This window comes from Bufo bufo, chromosome 7 (genome assembly GCF_905171765.1).
Source record: "Bufo bufo chromosome 7, aBufBuf1.1, whole genome shotgun sequence".
Classification (NCBI taxonomy): Eukaryota; Metazoa; Chordata; class Amphibia; order Anura; family Bufonidae; genus Bufo; species Bufo bufo.
Genome location: NC_053395.1, coordinates 15047823 through 15072688, shown reverse-complemented (window position 1 = coordinate 15072688; position 24866 = coordinate 15047823). Strand labels below are relative to the sequence as shown.

Genomic DNA, 24866 nt, shown 5'->3' with positions numbered 1-24866 from the left:
ACAATAAAGTATGCAGATATTGGTTATATAAAACCTAATAAAACCAAAATATTTATCCAAAGAATATAGTATTGACTCACTTCACTTCTGTAAGATAACCTCAAGACACCTACAGATCCTAAAACCCCCCCAGGCCAGAATCTCCTGTAGAACGGCGGATACTTAATGGCAGCCCAATAAGGAGATGGCTTCAGATCAATATCCTTTATTAAAGATTCTGCTCAACGCGTTTCGGGGAGTCGGCAGGGTCCCCTTCATCAGGAGCAATACAGAGAAAGCATAAAAACAACATACCAGTGCCTGTACATATATGTGTGGATGTCCAAAATGGCGCCAGAAAACGCGGGGAGGCTCGTGTGGGGCCGGGGATGACAAGTTCTGGTCCCACGCGTGACGCAATGCGGAAGTCTCTAGGGATAAAGGAATTGGAGGATGTCTTCTCTCCACAAAGCATAGCTAGCGGTATTGTTAGTGAGCGCAACATACGGGATGGAGTTTGGGAGGATGCATATGTATGTGGGGGCTCGGTTCTGTGGATGTCGCGCAAAGTATGGCGGTATTACCGTAACTTTACAGGAGAACAGGCAGTATTAATAAATGATATTGGTTATGCACCGGATAAACCCTTTATTAAGTTTGGCACAGCTTACTCCAGTGCATTTCTGATCAAAATGGTGTATATCTGCCTGATGATACTGATCCGTAGGAAACGTGTATGCCGCCACCTATAGAGAGTGTAATACAGCAGCTCTGTACACAGTGACACTATACACAGTGTAATACCGCGGCTCTGTACACACTGACACTATACACAGTGTAATACCGCAGCTCTGTACACACTGACACTATACACAGTGTAATACCGCGGCTCTGTACACAGTGACACTATACACAGTGTAATACCGCAGCTCTGTACACAGTGACACTATACACAGTGTAATACCGCAGCTCTGTACACAGAGACACTATACACAGTGTAATACCGCAGCTCTGTACACAGTGACACTATACACAGTGTAATACCGCAGCTCTGTACACAGTGACACTATACACAGTGTAATACCGCGGCTCTGTACAGTGACACTATACACAGTGTAATACCGCGGCTCTGTACAGTGACACTATACACAGTGTAATACCGCAGCTCTGTACACACTGACACTATACACAGTGTAATACCGCAGCTCTGTACACAGTGACACTATACACAGTGTAATACCGCGGCTCTGTACACACTGACACTATACACAGTGTAATACCGCGGCTCTGTACACAGTGACACTATACACAGTGTAATACCGCGGCTCTGTACACACTGACACTATACACAGTGTAATACCGCAGCTCTGTACACACTGACACTATACACAGTGTAATACCGCGGCTCTGTACAACTGACACTATACACAGTGTAATACCGCGGCTCTGTACACAGTGACACTATACACAGTGTAATACCGCGGCTCTGTACACACTGACACTATACACAGTGTAATACCGCGGCTCTGTACACACTGACACTATAAACAGTGTAATACCGCGGCTCTGTACACACTGACACTACACACAGTGTAATACCGCAGCTCTGTACACACTGACACTATACACAGTGTAATACCGCAGCTCTGTACAGTGACACTATACACAGTGTAATACCGCGGCTCTGTACACACTGACACTATACACAGTGTAATACCGCAGCTCTGTACACAGTGACACTATACACAGTGTAATACCGCGGCTCTGTACACAGTGACACTATACACAGTAATACCGCAGCTCTGTACACACTGACACTATACACAGTGTAATACCGCAGCTCTGTACAGTGACACTATACACAGTGTAATACCGCAGCTCTGTATACACTGACACTATACACAGTGTAATACCGCAGCTCTGTACAGTGACACTATACACAGTGTAATACCGCGGCTCTGTACACAGTGACACTATACACAGTGTAATACCGCAGCTCTGTACACAGTGACACTATACACAGTGTAATACCGCGGCTCTGTACACAGTGTAATACCGCAGCTCTGTACACACTGACACTATACACAGTGTAATACCGCAGCTCTGTACACACTGACACTATACACAGTGTAATACCGCAGCTCTGTACACACTGACACTATACACAGTGTAATACCGCGGCTCTGTACACAGTGACACTATACACAGTGTAATACCGCGGCTCTGTACACACTGACACTATACACAGTGTAATACCGCGGCTCTGTACACACTGACACTATACACAGTGTAATACCACAGCTCTGTACACACTGACACTATACACAGTGTAATACCGCGGCTCTGTACACACTGACACTATACACAGTGTAATACCGCAGCTCTGTACACAGTGACACTATACACAGTGTAATACCGCAGCTCTGTACACAGTGACACTATACACAGTGTAATACCGCGGCTCTGTACACACTGACACTATACACAGTGTAATACCGCGGCTCTGTACACAGTGACACTATACACAGTGTAATACCGCGGCTCTGTACACAGTGACACTATACACAGTGTAATACCGCAGCTCTGTACACAGTGACACTATACACAGTGTAATACCGCAGCTCTGTACACAGTGACACTATACACAGTGTAATACCGCAGCTCTGTACACACTGACACTATACACAGTGTAATACCGCGGCTCTGTACACACTGACACTATACACAGTGTAATACCGCGGCTCTGTACACACTGACACTATACACAGTGTAATACCGCAGCTCTGTACACACTGACACTATACACAGTGTAATACCGCAGCTCTGTACACACTGACACTATACACAGTGTAATACCGCAGCTCTGTACACACTGACACTATACACAGTGTAATACCGCGGCTCTGTACACACTGACACTATACACAGTGTAATACCGCGGCTCTGTACACAGTGACACTATACACAGTGTAATACCGCGCTCTGTACACACTGACACTATACACAGTGTAATACCGCAGCTCTGTACACACTGACACTATACACAGTGTAATACCGCAGCTCTGTACACAGTGACACTATACACAGTGTAATACCGCAGCTCTGTACAGTGACACTATACACAGTGTAATACCGCGGCTCTGTACACAGTGACACTATACACAGTGTAATACCGCAGCTCTGTACACAGTGACACTATACACAGTGTAATACCGCGGCTCTGTACACAGTGACACTATACACAGTGTAATACCGCGGCTCTGTACACACTGACACTATACACAGTGTAATACCGCAGCTCTGTACACACTGACACTATACACAGTGTAATACCGCGGCTCTGTACACACTGACACTATACACAGTGTAATACCGCAGCTCTGTACACACTGACACTATACACAGTGTAATACCGCGGCTCTGTACACAGTGACACTATACACAGTGTAATACCGCGGCTCTGTACACACTGACACTATACACAGTGTAATACCGCGGCTCTGTACACACTGACACTATACACAGTGTAATACCGCGGCTCTGTACACAGTGACACTATACACAGTGTAATACCGCGGCTCTGTACACAGTGACACTATACACAGTGTAATACCGCGGCTCTGTACACAGTGACACTATACACAGTGTAATACCGCAGCTCTGTACACAGTGACACTATACACAGTGTAATACCGCAGCTCTGTACACAGTGACACTATACACAGTGTAATACCGCGGCTCTGTACACACTGACACTATACACAGTGTAATACCGCAGCTCTGTACACACTGACACTATACACAGTGTAATACCGCAGCTCTGTACACAGTGACACTATACACAGTGTAATACCGCGGCTCTGTACACACTGACACTATACACAGTGTAATACCGCAGCTCTGTACACACTGACACTATACACAGTGTAATACCGCAGGCTCTGTACACAGTGACACTATACACAGTGTAATACCGCGGCTCTGTACACACTGACACTATACACAGTGTAATACCGCAGCTCTGTACACAGTGACACTATACACAGTGTAATACCGCAGGCTCTGTACACACTGACACTATACACAGTGTAATACCGCAGCTCTGTACACAGTGACACTATACACAGTGTAATACCGCGGCTCTGTACACACTGACACTATACACAGTGTAATACCGCAGCTCTGTACACAGTGACACTATACACAGTGTAATACCGCGGCTCTGTACACAGTGACACTATACACAGTGTAATACCGCGGCTCTGTACACACTGACACTATACACAGTGTAATACCGCAGCTCTGTACACACTGACACTATACACAGTGTAATACCGCAGCTCTGTACACAGTGACACTATACACAGTGTAATACCGCGGCTCTGTACACACTGACACTATACACAGTGTAATACCGCAGCTCAGTACACACTGACACTATACACAGTGTAATACCGCGGCTCTGTACACAGTGACACTATACACAGTGTAATACCGCGGCTCTGTACACACTGACACTATACACAGTGTAATACCGCGGCTCTGTACACACTGACACTATACACAGTGTAATACCGCGGCTCTGTACACACTGACACTATACACAGTGTAATACCGCAGCTCTGTACACAGTGACACTATACACAGTGTAATACCGCGGCTCTGTACACAGTGACACTATACACAGTGTAATACCGCGGCTCTGTACACACTGACACTATACACAGTGTAATACCGCAGCTCTGTACACAGTGACACTATACACAGTGTAATACCGCAGCTCTGTACACACTGACACTATACACAGTGTAATACCGCGGCTCTGTACACACTGACACTATACACAGTGTAATACCGCAGCTCTGTACACACTGACACTATACACAGTGTAATACCGCGGCTCTGTACACACTGACACTATACACAGTGTAATACCGCAGCTCTGTACACAGTGTAATACCGCAGCTCTGTACACACTGACACTATACATAGTGTAATACCGCAGCTCTGTACACACTGACACTATACACAGTGTAATACCGCAGCTCTGTACACACTGACACTATACACAGTGTAATACCGCAGCTCTGTACACAGTGTAATACCGCAGCTCTGTACACACTGACACTATACACAGTGTAATACCGCAGCTCTGTACACACTGACACTATACACAGTGTAATACCGCGGCTCTGTACACACTGACACTATACACAGTGTAATACCGCAGCTCTGTACACAGTGTAATACTGTACACACTGACACTATACACAGTGTAATACTGCAGCTCTGTACACACTGACACTATACACAGTGTAATACCGCAGCTCTGTACACACTGACACTATACACAGTGTAATACTGCAGCTCTGTACACACTGACACTATACACAGTGTAATACCGCGGCTCTGTACACAGTGACACTATACACAGTGTAATACCGCAGCTCTGTACACAGTGACACTATACACAGTGTAATACCGCAGCTCTGTACACAGTGACACTATACACAGTGTAATTCCGCGGCTCTGTACACAGTGACACTATACACAGTGTAATTCCGCGGCTCTGTACACAGTGACACTATACACAGTGTAATTCCGCGGCTCTGTACACAGTGACACTATACACAGTGTAATACCGCGGCTCTGTACACACTGACACTATACACAGTGTAATACCGCGGCTCTGTACACACTGACACTATACACAGTGTAATACCGCGGCTCTGTACACAGTGACACTATACACAGTGTAATACCGCAGCTCTGTACACACTGACACTATACACAGTGTAATACCGCAGCTCTGTACACACTGACACTATACACAGTGTAATACCGCGGCTCTGTACACAGTGACACTATACACAGTGTAATACCGCAGCTCTGTACACACTGACACTATACACAGTGTAATACCGCAGCTCTGTACACAGTGACACTATACACAGTGTAATACCACAGCTCTGTACACAGTGACACTATACACAGTGTAATACCGCGGCTCTGTACACAGTGACACTATACACAGTGTAATACCGCAGCTCTGTACACACTGACACTATACACAGTGTAATACCGCAGCTCTGTACACACTGACACTATACACAGTGTAATACCGCAGCTCTGTACACACTGACACTATACACAGTGTAATACCGCAGCTCTGTACACAGTGACACTATACACAGTGTAATACCGCGGCTCTGTACACACTGACACTATACACAGTGTAATACCGCGGCTCTGTACACACTGACACTATACACAGTGTAATACCGCAGCTCTGTACACACTGACACTATACACAGTGTAATACCGCAGCTCTGTACACACTGACACTATACACAGTGTAATACCGCGGCTCTGCACACACTGACACTATACACAGTGTAATACCGCAGCTCTGCACACACTGACACTATACACAGTGTAATACCGCAGCTCTGCACACACTGACACTATACACAGTGTAATACCGCAGCTCTGTACACACTGACACTATACACAGTGTAATACCGCAGCTCTGTACACACTGACACTATACACAGTGTAATACCGCAGCTCTGTACACACTGACACTATACACAGTGTAATACCGCGGCTCTGCACACACTGACACTATACACAGTGTAATACCGCAGCTCTGTACACAGTGTAATACCGCAGCTCTGTACACACTGACACTATACACAGTGTAATACCGCAGCTCTGTACACAGTGACACTATACACAGTGTAATACCGCGGCTCTGTACACACTGACACTATACACAGTGTAATACCGCGGCTCTGTACACACTGACACTATACACAGTGTAATACCGCAGCTCTGTACACACTGACACTATACACAGTGTAATACCGCAGCTCTGTACACACTGACACTATACACAGTGTAATACCGCGGCTCTGCACACACTGACACTATACACAGTGTAATACCGCAGCTCTGTACACACTGACACTATACACAGTGTAATACCGCGGCTCTGTACACAATGGCCACATGACACTAATGGCCGGTGTGCTCTCCCTCTATACACCGGTTGTGCGCACCTCCCTGCTCTAGGGGGCGCTGACGTGACTGATATTTGCCCTCAGCTCTGACTGGGAGGCGCTCCTTCGGCTCTCCCCGTATCTCCATGGTACGTGTAAGACGCTCTTGCTTTGTTTACATGCCATCTCGATGGTTTTTGTGGCGACGTCACGCTCATTGCGCAGGCGTGGTAGTTCCGAGGCCGCAGCCCCTTGGACGCGACTGGACCGAGTCAGTCAACAAGACGGACCGTGGAGCCGCGCAGGGAGGGGCCAGTGATATCGGGGAGATGCTCCTGGGAGGTCCGGGGGCAGGGGGTCTGTAACCTGCGACAGAAGGACGAGACTGGGGCCTGTGGGCGCTGTTCACACTGCCAGCAATGCCGACAGGGTCTGAGTGACAGGAGGCCAGCACTGTCACTGGGGGGGGTCTCTGAGCCGAGCCCATCCACCCTGCATTGTCACAGGGGCCCTCATAGTTGTATCAGGGCCCTCCTCTTACTGTCACTTGGAAGCTTTCTCATTACTGTGTCAGGGGCCCCTCCTCAGGAGCCCAACCTCTGTCACAGGAGCTCACCCAGCATTGGTATTGGGGGCCCTCTTATCCTGACATTTGGGGCCAACATTAGAAGCCTGCAGATTTCAGTTATAGAGTTCCGCTTTAAGGGCCCCCAGGAGCCGTGAGGGAGGAGGTGAAGGTGGCGGCTTCCCATCCAGCTCAAATAACACTCTTTCCAGGGGCCCCACGTCTAAATGACCTGAGGCCACGATCTCCCCTCCTCACCCCAGAGATCTGCGGCCCCAGGAGCCTTACCTAAGGAGCGGAGCAGCAGAAAGGCTGGGGCCACAACCCAGGAGAATCATACACTGCCAGGGGCCACATCCCGGGGGCCCTGTGCAGAGAGGTTCCGGGACAGGATGGGGAGAGACGAAAGGGATTCCAAGAGGTAACTATGAGCTCCCTCTGTGTCACGTGACTACTATCACACCCATCAGGTATCCGGAGGATGGGAGTGTGTGGTCATGTATTTTCTCTGTGTGCGTGATTGTATTTCATCAGATTCACTGTCATGTTGGGAAACATCTCTGAGTGCAGCCTGCGGTGTAAAGCATGGTGCTATTCACATTTATCTCCGCTGTGATTGAGTATCTTAAAGGGGTCTTCCAAGTGTTTCATACTGATGACTTATCTTTAGGGTAGGCCATCAGTATCTGATGGGTGGGGGGTCAGCTCCCAGCACCCCCAGCCTATCGGCTGTTTGAAGAGTCACCAGTGCCGTGGTCAGTGACATCATTGGTCACATAGCGTAGACGCAGGCCAGTCTTATTCAATGGAATGGAGCTGAGCTGCAATTCCAAGCACCGCCACTATACAACGGAGGGCGCTGTGCTTGGTGAACTGCGAGGAGGTCACAGCCGATCAGCGAGGGCGCCAGGAGTCAGACCCCCCCACCGAGGACAGGAGATCAGTAATACGGGACACCCCTTTACCCAGTTCCTGACCAGGAGCATTTTCCGTTTTTTTAAGGATGTGCATGTTTTAAAGCCATAATTTTTTTTCTCTCCGTTCGGTTATATACATAATGTATTATTTAATGTGGGTCAATATTTTTGTCATATTTTATTTTAGTATTATTTATTTTTATCCACATGGAACTATTTAAAAGAAGGGAAAAAGTCAGTTTTTCACATTTTAAGTCTTTTTCTTTAGTAGCGCAACATGCAACAAAATATTTTATTGTCATTTTGTCCCTTTTCTGTACCGGTTATGGTGGCCGGGGGCGGGGCAAGAAGCTGAATTCTGGAGGATGGTGGTGGTTATGTGTTCATAAAAAATATTTTTTATTTTTTTAATACACCTGAGCCGCCCATAAGATGATATCAGCCCTTTGTGTTTATTGCTGGTAGCCCCAGTGATGGGGGGTATACAGACCCCAGAGTGGTTTCTGGAGCTTTACTATGACCCAGCTCCGCAGACTCCCGGTGGTCACATGACCAGAGCAGTAAGGGGGGCGCCGCGTATAGATGGATGGGAAAGACCTTCTCTCTGGGAGGCCCCGCTGTCACTGACATTACAACCTTACATTAGCGGACTCTGCAAGGACGCATATAAAAGTCCTTGAAGAGACGAGTGCCGACCGCTTGGCGGTAAGCCTGGAGGAGACGTTGGGGGTCCTTTATGAAAGACCCCGCTCTGTCAGAGGATGTGCCTAGTTTATGACGAGCAATGTACTCCAGGAAATTTGCGTAAATGATGCTTAGACCCCCACCGATCAAACATTTCAATATTTCTCTTATACATATATTCTCTTATATATATATTTCTTTAAAATCTCCTTGACAAGTTTGCTGTGGAGCCTCTAAGCCTGTTTTTAGACAAGTTACCTCCACAGAGCTTCTGCTCGCACCTCCATAACAGCAGAATTCACTGGTGGAGCTGAGCAATAACCAATATGGCTGCCATCAGGGATTTCACATGGGCTGGCACCCCCTTGAAATCAGTGGCTGGGCGATTAACTGGTGAGCCACATGATATCTCCACCGCCGGTATACAGCCCCACTACAAAATAATGTCCACGACTCGCACCAGTCCGTTTTTAAAGGGCCACTAACCAGTCCCACATCTGGATGTGAATGTTGTTGATCCGCAGTACTCATCACGTTTCTGTCCTTCTGTCCAGCAGCTGATCCTGCCGGAGCCCCCGCCATGAATGGTAGCTTACCCTTGGAGGGTCCCTCCTCCTCTCCTTCACCAAACTGGAAGGAGTTCTGTGAGATCCACGCTCACGCCGCTGCTCTCGACTTCGCCCGTCGCCTCCGGGCTTTCCTGACCGAGAATCCACAGTACGCCACGCCAGGGGCCGAAAGCAGCTTCTCCAGACGGTTCGCCGAGCATTTTGTGGAGCACTTTGAGACTGAGGTGAACAAGACCAACGCGCCCGACGGCCCCTCCCCCACCCACTGCAGCATTGCCCCGTTTACAGGAGCGCAGACCTCCACCAGGGATCTGTCGGAGACGTGCAGCGACTCCTCTCTGGCCTCCCCTGTAGAGACTCAGCCCCGGCAGGACTCGTCCGGGATCACTTCTGGTCTCTCCAGCAGTCAGTCCCACAGCTCGGAGGAATTCTCCACATCTTCTGCCACCGCCAAGCCGCGCTTGAAGAAGCGATTCTCGCTGCGCAACGTGAGCCGCAGCGTGCGGGGGAGCGTCAGGGGAATCCTGCAGTGGAAAAGCTCAGCGGAGTCTCCCACGGACGAGACAGGGGCCAACAGCAACTGCAATTCCTCAGCCGGCGGCAGGGCCGGAGGAGATAGATGGATGCATAGATTTGAGAAGCTGCGGCTCAGCCGGCCTCCAGCACCCCGGGCCGACCTGCGGGATGTCAAGAGGGAAGGGGTCCTCAATTATGTGGTGGCCGAGGAGGTCAACAGCAGCAGCAAACCCCGGTGGCAGAAGTGCCGGCTTCTCCTGCGGAAGGCCGAGACTGAGGGCTACCTACTGGAGTTCTACATTCCTCCCAAGGTAAGATGTCAGGTACCTTCAGTAATGTGTCTTATTCGGTAGCCTCAGAAAGCTGGTGGGGCCGATTAAGGACGGCCATGTTGGTGGTCCCTCAGCAGAGTGGCTGACGTGAATTTTTTTATGTTTTGGGTTTTCTCTCCATTTTCAAATTTTCTGACCTGCAGAGGGCGAGAACGTGTCTTGACCGCGTCCAGCTGACATAGACCTTGCTTGTTACAGGGTAACAGTTTGGCCACGCGGTGTGGCGAGAACCACGCGGCTCGGCAAGCTTCACTGGTATTCAATTAACTCATTAAAAGCTGATTGGACTTTCACAGCGCATTGTTTTGCGGGTTACCACATGGCCATTAACTACGCACAATGAAAGCAACCAGTTTTTGAAGAGTTACTTGAATGCAGCGAGACCCACAGGATTGGTTACATTTTGGCACCCAGCGGCACGGCCCTGCCATGTGGCCCTCGGGGTCCCCTCTTTATTATATGTACCAGTGCACTTCTTGGATACGATCAGGACGGGTTGTCAACCCATAGGGTGCATCCACACAGAACAGGTACGTTGCAGAATTGCTGCTGCGGATCTGTGTGCGGAGATTTCTCAGTCTGTCACAGTACCTGAAAAGTGGATGAGGTTTTAGGAAATATTATGCACACCCTGCAAAGGAAATATGGGGGGTTTAGCACCAAGCGGACCTGCAGTGTGAGCCTTAAATCCTCAGCATGTCAGTTCGTGCTGCAGATTTCCACTGTGGATTTCACCCTTCACAAATGAGCTATCCTAATGACAGGCCGTCAGATCTTGTAAATGCAGAAACCCTTTGAGGCCCTGGTGCAGGTCCTGGTGGCGCGAGGCCCTGGTGCAGGTCCTGGTGGCACGAGGCCCTGGTGCAGATCCTGGTGGCACGAGGCCCTGGTGCAGGCCCTGGTGACACGAGGTCCTGGTGACACGAGGCCCTGGTGCAGGTCCTGGTGGCACGAGGCCCTGGTGCAGGTCCTGGTGGCACGAGGCCCTGGTGCAGGTCCTGGTGGCACGAGGCCCTGGTGCAGGTCCTGGTGGCACGAGGCCCTGGTGCAGGTCCTGGTGGCACGAGGCCCTGGTGCAGGTCCTGGTGGCACGAGGCCCTGGTGCAGGTCCTGGTGGCACGAGGCCCTGGTGGCACGAGGCCCTGGTGCAGGTCCTGGTGGCACGAGGCCCTGGTGCAGGTCCTGGTGGCACGAGGCCCTGGTGCACGTCGCAGTATTGCAGTGCTACACTGTTACACATTTAAAGTGCATACATGGGCACATTGCGAGCCTCAAGGCACCGTGACACAGAAGCCGGCAGAGATCCAGCAGGTTGACTTACATTGAGTTGAGATGTCGCCTCTTACTTGTGGCCTCAGTTCTTCTCAGACATGTGGCACAGTCTAACTGTATATCTTCTCACAGGCCACCAAGCCACGGGTCAGCATCCTCTGCTCAACTATTGCTGACGTACGGACCACAACCCCTTTGGAGATGCCTGATAAAGAGAACACCTTTGTGCTGAAGGTAAGGACTCCATGGCAGCCTGTACTCTGTTACACAGGACGCACCCGCTGGTGCGGGGGGAGATGGAATTGCTGTTTATTAAGTTTCCGTCATATTCACCAAAGATCCACACATTAACATTGGGATCTGAGCCGACGGGAGCAGCGATCACCCCAGGACCAGGCGATGTGAGTGGAGCTCCCGTACACTCAGCTGCTCGTGCTGCACTTTTCTCCTCTTCTGTTTTGTACCGACGGTTGTCCCTGGTCTGAGTTGTGGATGGTCATGGCGGTCATTTGTTATTACTATTCTGCTTTCCTCACTGTCCACGATCTACATTATTATTTTCTTGTTTTACTTCAGACAGAGAATTCCTCAGAATATATCCTGGAGTCAGTCGACCCTCTGCAGATGAGGTCATGGCTCTCCGACATATATGACTGCATGTTATCCAGGTAGGTGTAAAATATAGACGGGAAGAGTCGGCTCCTGTAATGTAATGTACTCGGTGACTCCAGCAGCAGAATAGTGAGTGCAGCTCTGGAGTATAATACAGGATGTAACTCAGGATCAGTACAGGATAAGTAATGTATGTACACAGTGACTGCACCAGCAGAATAGTGAGTGCAGCTCTGGGGTATAATACAGGATGTAACTCAGGATCAGTACAGGATAAGTAATGTAATGTATGTACACAGTGACTGCACCAGCAGAATAGTGAGTGCAGCTCTGGGGTATAATACAGGATGTAACTCAGGATCAGTACAGGATAAGTAATGTAATGTATGTACACAGTGACTGCACCAGCAGAATAGTGAGTGCAGCTCTGGGGTATAATACAGGATGTAACTCAGGATCAGTACAGGATAAGTAATGTAATGTATGTACACAGTGAATTCACCAGCAGAATAGGGAGTGCAGCTCTGGAGTATAATACAGGATGTAACTCAGGATCAGTACAGGATAAGTAATGTATGTACAGAGTGACTGCACCAGCAGAATAGTGAGTGCAGCTCTGGAGTATAATACAGGATGTAACTCAGGATCAGTACAGGATAAGTAATGTATGTACACAGTGACTGCACCAGCAGAATAGTGAGTGCAGCTCTGGAGTATAATACAGGATGTAACTCAGGATCAGTACAGGATAAGTAATGTATGTACACAGTGACTGCACCAGCAGAATAGTGAGTGCAGCTCTGGAGTATAATACAGGATGTAACTCAGGATCAGTACAGGATAAGTAATGTAATGTATGTACACAGTGAATTCACCAGCAGAATAGGGAGTGCAGCTCTGGAGTATAATACAGGATGTAACTCAGGATCAGTACAGGATAAGTAATGTATGTACAGAGTGACTGCACCAGCAGAATAGTGAGTGCAGCTCTGGAGTATAATACAGGATGTAACTCAGGATCAGTACAGGATAAGTAATGTATGTACACAGTGACTGCACCAGCAGAATAGTGAGTGCAGCTCTGGGGTATAATACAGGATGTAACTCAGGATCAGTACAGGATAAGTAATGTAATGTATGTACACAGTGACTGCACCAGCAGAATAGTGAGTGCAGCTCTGGGGTATAATACAGGATGTAACTCAGGATCAGTACAGGATAAGTAATGTAATGTATGTACACAGTGACTGCACCAGCAGAATAGTGAGTGCAGCTCTGGGGTATAATACAGGATGTAACTCAGGATCAGTACAGGATAAGTAATGTAATGTATGTACACAGTGAATTCACCAGCAGAATAGGGAGTGCAGCTCTGGAGTATAATACAGGATGTAACTCAGGATCAGTACAGGATAAGTAATGTATGTACAGAGTGACTGCACCAGCAGAATAGTGAGTGCAGCTCTGGAGTATAATACAGGATGTAACTCAGGATCAGTACAGGATAAGTAATGTATGTACACAGTGACTGCACCAGCAGAATAGTGAGTGCAGCTCTGGAGTATAATACAGGATGTAACTCAGGATCAGTACAGGATAAGTAATGTATGTACACAGTGACTGCACCAGCAGAATAGTGAGTGCAGCTCTGGAGTATAATACAGGATGTAACTCAGGATCAGTACAGGATAAGTAATGTAATGTATGTACACAGTGAATTCACCAGCAGAATAGGGAGTGCAGCTCTGGAGTATAATACAGGATGTAACTCAGGATCAGTACAGGATAAGTAATGTATGTACAGAGTGACTGCACCAGCAGAATAGTGAGTGCAGCTCTGGAGTATAATACAGGATGTAACTCAGGATCAGTACAGGATAAGTAATGTATGTACACAGTGACTGCACCAGCAGAATAGTGAGTGCAGCTCTGGAGTATAATACAGGATGTAACTCAGGATCAGTACAGGATAAGTAATGTATGTACACAGTGACTGCACCAGCAGAATAGTGAGTGCAGCTCTGGAGTATAATGCAGGAATAACATTAATAATTATATGGGTACAGTGGGACTCTGCAGTGTATGTAGCCTAATTCTGTGTAATTAGTAAAGCGTAGTTCAGATGTTTTAGCACTGTTTGTGGTTGGTGTTGATGTGTTTTCAGGGATTTTGTATTTTCCATTATTTTCAGAGTCTTTTACTTTTCCAGCAGGGACAGAGCTGACACCTCAGACCTTCCACACATAAACCATTCAGAAAGCATGCCCAGCCGGGACCTACCTCTGTTACCCACAGAGAGCAGTGAACAGCTCTGCCAAGGTATGTTACCCTGACCTCTGCAGGGGGCCCTGTGCTTACCTGGGATCTGGGGCCCATCTACAGCAGGGGCAGACGTGGATTGGTTTACACTGTTGGGTTATTATGATTGGGCACCTCCCATGTGTCGTTTATTCTACAGCATAGCACCATATAACAGGACATCCTTCTAGCAAGACAGTTTGATTGTGTTTCATTGAAGAGCTGATATTTATGGATGAGAAGTGCCTAAAATGTTGTAAATTGTCCAAAAACTATTTACTTCCCCTTAACAGGAGCCTATGGCGGTCTGTCCGATCGTCCCACTGCCTCCATCTCACCCAGCGCTGTTTCCATGGCGCCCTCACACTTCGACTCTATGGAGCTCCTCCCGCCAGAGCTGCCTCCTAGAGCCCCCATCGATGAGGGGGAGAGGACACAGAACCCTATAAGTGCCCCCTTCCCTGAGATAGCCGATGGCACAGGTATGACGGCTGGCTAGGTTCAGATCCGCCTCGTACCGCGCCTGGGGTATTCACACTCCTATTAGAATCGGATCTTTTTCATTTGTGCAGCTTCATTCCTGTTCCAAGGAGAACCCGATCCCGGTGATGGCGAGCACCCGTTGTCAGAGTACCAGTGGTTCCATGGCACCCTGTCACGTCTTAAAGCTGCACAGCTGGTACTGGCTGGAGGCACCAACAGTCATGGTGTCTTCCTGGTCCGGCAGAGCGAGACGCGGAGAGGAGAGTATGTGCTGACGTTCAACTTCCAGGGCAAGGCCAAGGTGAGCGCGGGACTCTGGACCGGCGTCCGCGCTATCTGTTCACCCTGCCCCTTGGCCGCTCACGACTTTTTTTGTTTCCTCCCTCAGCACCTCCGCCTGTCCCTGAACGAGGACGGCCAGTGTCGAGTCCAGCACCTCTGGTTTCAGACCATCTTCGACATGCTAGAACATTTTCGCGTCCACCCCATCCCGCTCGAGTCCGGTGGCTCCAGCGACGTCACCCTCATCAGTTACGTGGTGTCTTCTCAAAGGTTACACGGTGAGCAGAGAGAAAATGTATAATGGCCCGTAACCCCTTAATGCCCAGACCTGTTCAGGCACTACTTTCTATAATTATAATATCCCGTTTTTCACGTTTGTATTTTTCCTTTTTGAATGTATGAGGCCTTGTGTATGCAGAAGAAATGATTATTTCTAGTATTTGTGTGTACTTCTAGATTATTGTGCAATTTATGTCATTTGTTTTCTGTGGCAAGAATTTATAAAAACATGCAATTTACAGATTTTTATTTTTATTTTATACAGTTCTCATTTTACTGTTAAGTGAATTCTTCAGCTTTTTATGTAAAGTATCTGCAAGGAAATGTTTCTTATATTCAATAACTACTTTTTTTGTTAATTAATCTTTCTTTTCCCATTTACGTATTACTGTATCACGTGCCTATTTTGCACTTAGTATGTTTTAGCATGCTCCTACGTCATAACTCTGTCTTGCAGCCGGATTTACATGGGCCGACTGAGCGGGGGGGGGGTCGCTATTGTGATCTCTCGTCCCCATACAGATTCATGGTTTCTGAGCAGCAGATCACGGTTTAGACCAGGGATACCCAACCTGGTGGCCCTCCAGCTGTTGCAAAACTACAACTCCCAGCATGCCCAGACAGCCTACAGCTATCTGCTGACTGCAGAGCATGGTGGGAGTTGTAGTTTTCCAACAGCTGGAGGACCTCAGGATGAGCATCCCTGGTTTAGACCACACGATCTGTTGCTCAGAAGCCATGATCGGTGGTGCCTGTATGATCGGCAGCACATTTACATGGCCAGATTGTCGGGAATGACCGTCCTGCCCGATTCTCGGGCCGTGTAAATGCACTTTTAGCGTCGCTACGAGCACCTTCTCCAGCAACATGAGACTTGCTAGAGCAGGCATGCTCAACCTGCGTCCCTCCAGCTGTTGCAAAACTACAACTCCCAGCATTCCCAGACAGTCCACAGCAGGGCATGGTGGGAGTTGTAGTTTTACAACAACTGGAGGGCCGCAGGTGGAGCATGCCTGTGCTAGAGCAGCAACGACATTGAGCTCCAGAATAAGGCCCCTTAACGGGTGCAGCAGAGACATAGCGTGGTCATTACAGGGGGTTGTCTCCCTTGAGTAAATGGCATTTATCATGTAGACCAGGGGTTAGCAACCTTCGGCACTCCAGCTGTTGTAAAACCATTACTCCCAGCATGCTCCGTTATCTTCTGTGGGAGTTTCAAGAACGGCCCAGAAAGTTTGCATGCTGGGAGTTGTAGTTTTACAACAGCTGGAGTGCCAAAGGTTGCAGCTCAAGATTGCTCGATTCGTTTTTCCATCACATCATACACTGCTCGTTTCCCCCGGGGGTTCGCTGCCATCGCTGCAGCGCAGATACAAGGGATCGGTGCTTTTTCCTATAGTGTGCAAGCACGACCGCTGCTAGATTGCTGGGTGGTCGTAACCCCTGGTCAAGAGCAATGTAAAAATGAATGAAGCGCTATGGACAATCACAATACATTAGTAAGTGCCTTGTAACTTTATCTACATGATAAATGCCAGACAACCCCTTTAATGTTTTTTTTTTTAAAGCAGGGCAGGGATTGATTAGTTTTTCTCTGTGGAGGTCTCCATCGCCAGGTGACTTCTGTTTCTATGATGCTTCCGAGACAGAGATTTCTTTCCTTTTTGGTCCCTTTTATATATTTATTTGGACGTATATTGCAAATCTTCATCTTCTATGCGTTGCGTCAGGTGGAGGAGACCCCGGAGTGTTACAGGAGCGGGTGGAGAGCTGGATCCTCTTAGTGTCTGTGTCCTTCTCTCCCCCTCCCTTCACGTCATCGCTCCTTCACCCTCCACCCCATGCTTTTCTCTGATTGGGCCCCGTCTGTGTTCTTTGCAGGCCGAGACAGGGCTGACAGTAGAACAACCGTGTGTGAGGTTCCCCACCGCATCCCAGACTCACCATCAAACCCCATCTCCATTGGAGCGAATGACTGTATGTAAGTGCTGGTTACAACCATTCATGCCCCTTATGTATCCCCCCCCCCCCCACCATCATCCCCAGAAGGTGAGGGCTCACAATAGTGAATTGACGCTTATCCCCTCGCCGCCAGGAGAAGCGACTCCACAGAAGACCATGCCTATAGTAGGACTAATATGGTCACGGGGTGATTTGGACTTAGCCAAAGGGGTCAGACACCTTCATAATAAGCCCTACAGACCTAATGCATCTCACAGATGAGGGTTTGTTACAGTTGTATCCAGTCGATAGCTAAATGTATCATCAGTTTAGTGTGATACATTGTAATAAACTGGAATAAAAGGGGTCACTAGGGGGGGGGGGTCGTCTCTATTACAAAGCCTTGAAGACCATTGAAGTTCTGTGTTTCCTCCATCTTGTGGGCGGAGTCTGAGATTTATTCCTGATTGGTTGTTTGTTCTCTTGCAGAGGCGGCCAGCAGCCGTAATCCTCCCCCACTGCCTCCCCATCCCTTATCCCGTCATCACAGCGCAGAGGGGAACCTGCAGCCTCCTTGGTATCCACCGGGCACCTCTCCCCCTGAGGAGCCCCTGGCCAGCAGCAGCAGACCCCCTCCAGAGCCCCCCGTCACTCAACACGAGGAGGGACCGTCACCTGCCGAAGATCAGGAAGACGCTGCCATCCGCCTGCAGCAGCTCCAGCCGGGTAGCGCCAGCCTGGAGGACCCAAGCGATGCGGCTTCGAGAGCCCGAGCTGTCAACAACCAGTATTCCTTTGTATGAGTGGAGGTTGGAGTGACTAACACACAGACGTGGAGTTTAGCTTTCCCTCGTTTTCGCTCTCTGATATCGTCTGCTTTTTGTAGCTTGTCCTTATAAATATTTTCTGCTCTCTGACACACTAAAACGGAAACCCACCACCCCAGCCTTACAATACTGGGGTGCAGCCTAAGCCTCGTATCTTAGGAGACACTACACCTAACTGATTATATCCATACACTACTGGGGGGGAGGGAGGAGAGCGGCTGACGAGGGTCCGTCCTCTGTAAACGCATGTAGTGAAAACATAGTTCAAATGCAGACGGCCCCTTACTCGTCGTGTTCACTCGGCCCTCCTCCGAATGGTTCCGTGCCAAACAGGCTCTGTGCGGTCCGTGCCCAGTAGGTGTGTAAACCTGAGCATGAGGGTAGGGGGTGACAACCATTGGGTATTGACCACTATGGGGTGTAGATGATCCGTGGGGCGGTGGAGACCCCTCAACACAACCTGAGCAATGTCCTACCGCCTGGACACAGCTACGTCCTTGGACCCCGATGGAGAGTGAACCTACCACTGGTACTATATAGGGTCAATAACGGTACACGCACTAGAAAGTGGCAGCGCCACTGAGGCTCGAGGTACAAAGTGCTGAATGGTGATAGGACGATATCGGTACGGAGGGGCGTCCAGGTACTCGTTATAATGAGCCCCGGGTTCTATCAGATTAAGGGACGCATCAGCGATCGGACTTCAGCTTCTGAAATGATTCAGGTTTTTGGGATTTGTGGAGTTTACCACGTAGGTAGAGGCTAAAGGGGCCCCTGATGGATCAGATCACAAGAACTGGGGATCATGTGTCCCCGTGTGTGAATGGAGCGGCGGTCAAGCACGCGCACTGCCACTGTATTCATTCTCTATGAGACTGCTGAATGGATACAGCCCCGCAGAGGTGGCCGCTGCTGCATTTACACAGGGGAGCCTCCCCTCCCCCTCTCCGACTATCCTCTTGGGACAATCCCTTTAGCTCTACGTACCGCCTGGGTAACTCTCTATGCACGTCTCCTACTCCAGTCACGTCCAGATCTGCTTCCTGCCCTCTGTACGGCACCTGATCTGCTGCACTGTCTTCTGGCAGGAGCGGCGGCGGCCACAGTAGACCGATGAAAACCCCCTCGAAGAATGCAAAAAACATTGCAGTATGTGCATCAAGTTGAACGCAGCTTTGGATGTGACCGGAGTACAGAACAGAATCGAAGAGCGGTACGAGATATAAATAAGTCATGAGGTGGAGCGGCCCCTCGGAGGAGGCGGTTTACGGTTTCCACAGGTGAACGGTGACATCCATTTCTCTTTGTCCTTTCGCTTGTGAATGAATTGAACGGTACAGGAGTTTTTGGGGGGCTGTGAACCCCTTTCCTCACTACAGTACATAGTAATTTAATAACCACAGGCTGCTCCCCCCTGTTGTGGCCCCCTCATACCCTAAAGGGCCACATCCATTTTTTTCTCTCTCATTTTTTAATTTTTTTTAAATGCTTTTTCTAATAGTAAAATGTCAGAAAAAGCGTTTTGGTCGCTGACGGCTCTGAGATAGTTGTGTATTCCACTACTTGTCGCCCCAGTCCCTTCTACCCTTTACCACAAAATCCCACGTGGGGCGGCGTCAGTGGCCAGCATTGTGCCCATAAACTTACAAGGGAGGGGTAACCCTTTATGGAAAGTGATCTGCCCTCCTCGCTCTGCCCTATCCTTAGACAATGCCAACTTGCTATGTAACGAGTTGCTGCCTACGCACCAAAAAATAAGAATATTACCCGTCACCGCCGCCCGGAGGGGGGGCAGCTATTTGGGTTTAATGAGCCAGTATTTACCTATGGAATCTAGGAGTCACAGGAAGCCACGCGTCAGGGTTATTGACCCTCGGCCTTTGAGTTGAGCCCTATTAGGTGGGAGCGCCCCCACATGGCTGTTTTTGGATACATTCGGCGGCTGCTGCCGTCATTGAGCCATAGAAGAAAATTGAGGCGCTGCGTTATCGCGGTTGTATGTACCCCAAATGTCAGTCCCCCCGCCGTGCGCACGTGATGGGTAACGCATCAGTCCATGATTTCAATTCAGTGCAGAGTCTCCATTTTTGACAAGGGTGCGGTCTGCTTCTAATTCTGCGTACACACGTGTGTGTATATATATATATTATATATACATATACAATGAGTGTATATATTACTCCTCCCGGCAAACACTATAGAGATATATATATATATCTCCCTATTATTAATTAATCCTTTTTTTAATTTATTTTTCTACTGTGTAATAGTGAGAATAGGAACTTTTTTTTGTTGTTGTTTGTTTTCTCGGAGGTTTTCTGTTTGTTTATTTTGCATTTGTAAAACCGTATTTACCAATAAGATCTATTTGCCTAAAGTCTATAAATTATTTATTATGGGAAGAAAAAATAAACCACACAGAACATTGTTGGATCGGTTTTAGATACAAAAAAAAAAAAAGAAAGAAAAAAAAAAAAAGGGGGGGGGGGGGAAAGAGACATCTCTTCCTCTGAAATACAAAAAATGTATTGTTTAACAAGATTAAAACACTTAACTAAGTTGTGTGCGTCCTGTGGTTACTTAAAGGGGAGGCTGCCTCCACACAGCACTGTTATTCTGCCATTTTGTACGTCATGGAAAAATTGCACTTAAAGGGGTTGTCTCATCGCAGACAATGGGGGCATACAGTATCCTATAGGTGCAGGTCCCACCGCTTGAGAACGGAGACCCGAAAGTGGTGGAGAGCGCACAGCGCATGCGCAGCCGCCCTCCACTCATTTCTATGGAGCCGCTGAAAATTGCTGAGCGCTGGTTTGGCTATTTTCGTCGGGCCGATAGAAATGAATGGGAGAGGCGGCCGGTCATGCGCGGTGTCCGCTCCCGTTCACTTCTATGGGGAGAGCGCTTGGTGGTGGCCGGACCGGAGTCCTCCAGCCACCACCTTGCGGGGCTTCAACCCCGATGCCTGATATAGGGACCCACACCTAGCAATATGCCCCCATTGTCTGTGATGAGACCACCCCTTTAAAACCCCAGTGTTGATTTTTTTATATATATTTTTTTTTTTTACTTCTAAGAGTTGTAATTCAAACCATATACACATTGATTTTGTATTGTTCTTTTGTATTTTTTTTTTAGTTGATTGCTGTTGCACATCACTCGAAGTATAGGAATTATGAAACCCAGGAAACAAATCCATTTGGTGTTTCCAATTTGGTGGCATTGTTTGTGTCTCTGGCATTTTCTTTTTTTTTTTATCCAGCTTGTTGATGTTTTGGTGTGTTTTTCTTTTTTTTTTTTTATTCAAACAATTTTCTTCCCCTTTTGTACACCCTGGAAAAAGAATGGCATTCAAATCCAAAAACGCCAGTAAAAAAAAAAAATTCATGCAAATTTTTGTGTGAAAGAAGTCTCTAAAAAGAACCTATTGGCAGGATCAACCCATTGTAAAGCTGGTACACTGCTTGGTAGGGTTGATCATGATGAGTGCACCAACCCGTCTTTTACAATCCTTCAGTTGTTTCTGAGAAATTAGTATTTTATTTGTATGAGACAACCCCCCTTCCCTCAGAGCACCTCTTTATCACTTACTGATGTATTGTGATTCTCCACATTGCCTCCTTTACTGACTTCATTCATTTTTCCATCACATTATACACTGCTGCTTTCCGTGGTTATGACCACTCTCCAATCCATCCGTGGTGCTTGTGATTGCACACTATAGGAAAAGGGGCTGGACTCTCCGGTGGGTGGGAGCGCACATAGGCTGGTGCTTTTTTTCTATAGTGTGCAAGCGCGACCACCGCTGCTGTCCTCGCTTCTGAGATCCAATCTGATTAAACTCTGGGCGGTGTGTGAGATTTCAAGCCCAGCCATCAGAACCACGATTTTGCCACAGATGATGTCGGGGGGTAGAGAAGGATTGAGTGTGTGATCTCCAGGGAGAGGGGTCGGGCAGCTCTTCTCTTTCCACTGAAAATACATATTCAGCAGATCTGAGCAGATCCTGTGCATTAGGGAGAAGCCTCGCTGCCTGAACAACCCCTGTAACATTATGGCGGGTAAAAAGCTAAACATGCTTTTGCTCTTTTACCCAGAATGCATGGGGGGGGAGATGCAGGCGTTCAATGTAACATCTGTATATATTATCCCCCCACAGTGCCCCAAGTATATATTATCCCCCCACAGAGCCCTCAGTATATATTGTGCCCTCAGTATATATTATCCCCTCACAGTGCCCCAAGTATATATTATCCCCCCACAGTGCCCCAAGTATATATTATCCCCCCACAGAGCCCTCAGTATATATTGTGCCCTCAGTATATATTATCCCCCCACAGTGCCCCAAGTATATATTATCCCCCCACAGTGCCCCAAGTATATATTATCCCCCCACAGTGCCCCAAGTATATATTATCCCCCCACAGAGCCCTCAGTATATATTGTGCCCCAAGTATATATTATCCCCCCACAGTGCCCCAAGTATATATTATCCCCCCACAGTGCCCCAAGTATATATTATCCCCCCACAGAGCCCTCAGTATATATTGTGCCCTCAGTATATATTATCCCCCCACAGTGCCCCAAGTATATATTATCCCCCCACAGTGCCCCAAGTATATATTATCCCCCCACAGTGCCCCAAGTATATATTATCCCCCCACAGTGCCCCAAGTATATATTATCCCCCCACAGTGCCCCAAGTATATATTATCCCCCCACAGAGCCCTCAGTATATATTGTGCCCCAAGTATATATTATCCCCCCACAGTGCCCCAAGTATAGATTTTATCCCCCCACAGTGCCCCAGTATATATTATCCCCTACAGTATATATGATCCCCCTATAGCGCCCCCAGTATATATTATCCCCCCACAGTGCCCCAGTATATATTATGCCTCCAATATATATTATCCCCCACCACCACACCCTCACAATGCCCCTAGTATCCTTAATGGCCCTAGGGATCTCCTCTGTACCCGGAACATAAAACCCACTTGCCTGTCTGCGGTCCCGCCGCTGCTCTGGCCCCATGACATCTGTGATTGGCCGCAGTGGTTATGGGACCATGCCGCCTCCTGTTCCTGTGGGACCGCAGACAGGCAAGTGAGTTTTATTTACATTCTGGGGGGACAGAACTACACTTTAAGGGTGTATTCACACACAGTGGATGTGCCCCCAGTATATATTATCGCCCCACAGTGCCCTTAGTATATATTATTCCCCCCACAGTGCCCTTAGTATATATTATCCTCCCACAGTGCCCCCAGTATATCTTATCCTCCCACAGTACCCCCAGTATATCTTATCCTCCCACAGTACCCCCAGTATATCTTATCCTCCCACAGTACCCCCAGTATATCTTATCCTCCCACAGTACCCCCAGTATATCTTATCCTCCCACAGTGCCCCCATTATATCTTATCCTCCCACAGTGCCCCCATTATATCTTATCCTCCCACAGTACCCTCAGTATATATTATCCCCCCCAGTGCCCTCATTATATATAATCCCCCCCACAGTGCCCCCAGTATATATTATCCCCCCAGAGTGCCCCCAGTATATATTATCCCCCCAGAGTGCCCCAGTATATATTATCCTCCCACAGTGCCCTCATTATATATAATCCCCCCAGAGTGCCCCCAGTATATATTATCCTCCCACAGTGCCCTCATTATATATAATCCCCCCCCCAGAGTGCCCCCAGTATATATTATCCCCCCAGAGTGCCCCCAGTATATATTATCCCCCCAGAGTGCCCCCAGTATATATTATCCCCCCACAGTGCCCCCAGTATATATTATCCTCCCACAGTATATATTATCCTCCCACAGTGCCCTCAGTATATATTATCCTCCCACAGTGCCCCCAGTATATATTATCCTCCCACAGTGCCCTCAGTATATATTATCCCCCACAGTGCCCACAGTATATATTATCCTCCCACAGTGCCCTCAGTATATATTATCCCCCACAGTATATATTATCCTCCCCACAGTGCCTCCAGTATATATTATCCCCCACAGTTCCCTCAGTATATATTATCCCCCACAGTGCCTCCAGTATATATTATTCCCCCCCACAGTGCCTCCAGTATATATTATTCCCCCCCACAGTGCCCTCAGTATATATTATTCCCCCCACAGTGCCCTCAGTATATATTATTCCCCCCAACAGTGCCCTGTCCGCTGCTTTGGCCCCATGACATCTGTGATTGGCTGCAGTTGTTATGGGACCATGCCGCCTCCTGTTCCTGCGGGACCGCAGACAGGCATATGGGTTTTATTTACATTCTGGTGGACAGAACTA

The 24866-nt window shown here is 48.3% G+C and overlaps 1 protein-coding gene across 4 annotated transcripts; it reads left to right on the top strand.

Moving 5' to 3' along the window:
* Window positions 1–7202: 7202 nt before the first annotated feature.
* SH2B1 (SH2B adaptor protein 1) lies at window positions 7203–21115 on the top strand. 4 transcript variants are annotated; one of them, XM_040439401.1, is made up of 10 exons: window positions 7203–7966; window positions 9704–10542; window positions 11968–12069; window positions 12412–12503; window positions 14639–14766; window positions 15039–15227; window positions 15318–15529; window positions 15617–15788; window positions 17671–17770; window positions 18220–21115. In XM_040439401.1, exons 2-10 carry the CDS (start codon window positions 9727–9729, stop codon window positions 18236–18238), a joined length of 1830 nt encoding a protein of 609 aa, XP_040295335.1. In that variant the 5' UTR covers window positions 7203–7966; window positions 9704–9726; the 3' UTR covers window positions 18239–21115. The 4 variants fall into 4 exon arrangements, with proteins under 4 accessions (XP_040295335.1, XP_040295338.1, XP_040295336.1 ...); XM_040439404.1 differs by having other exon boundaries at window positions 9701–10542; window positions 14660–14766; XM_040439402.1 differs by having other exon boundaries at window positions 9701–10542; window positions 14657–14766.
* The last annotated feature ends 3751 nt before the right edge of the window (window positions 21116–24866 follow it).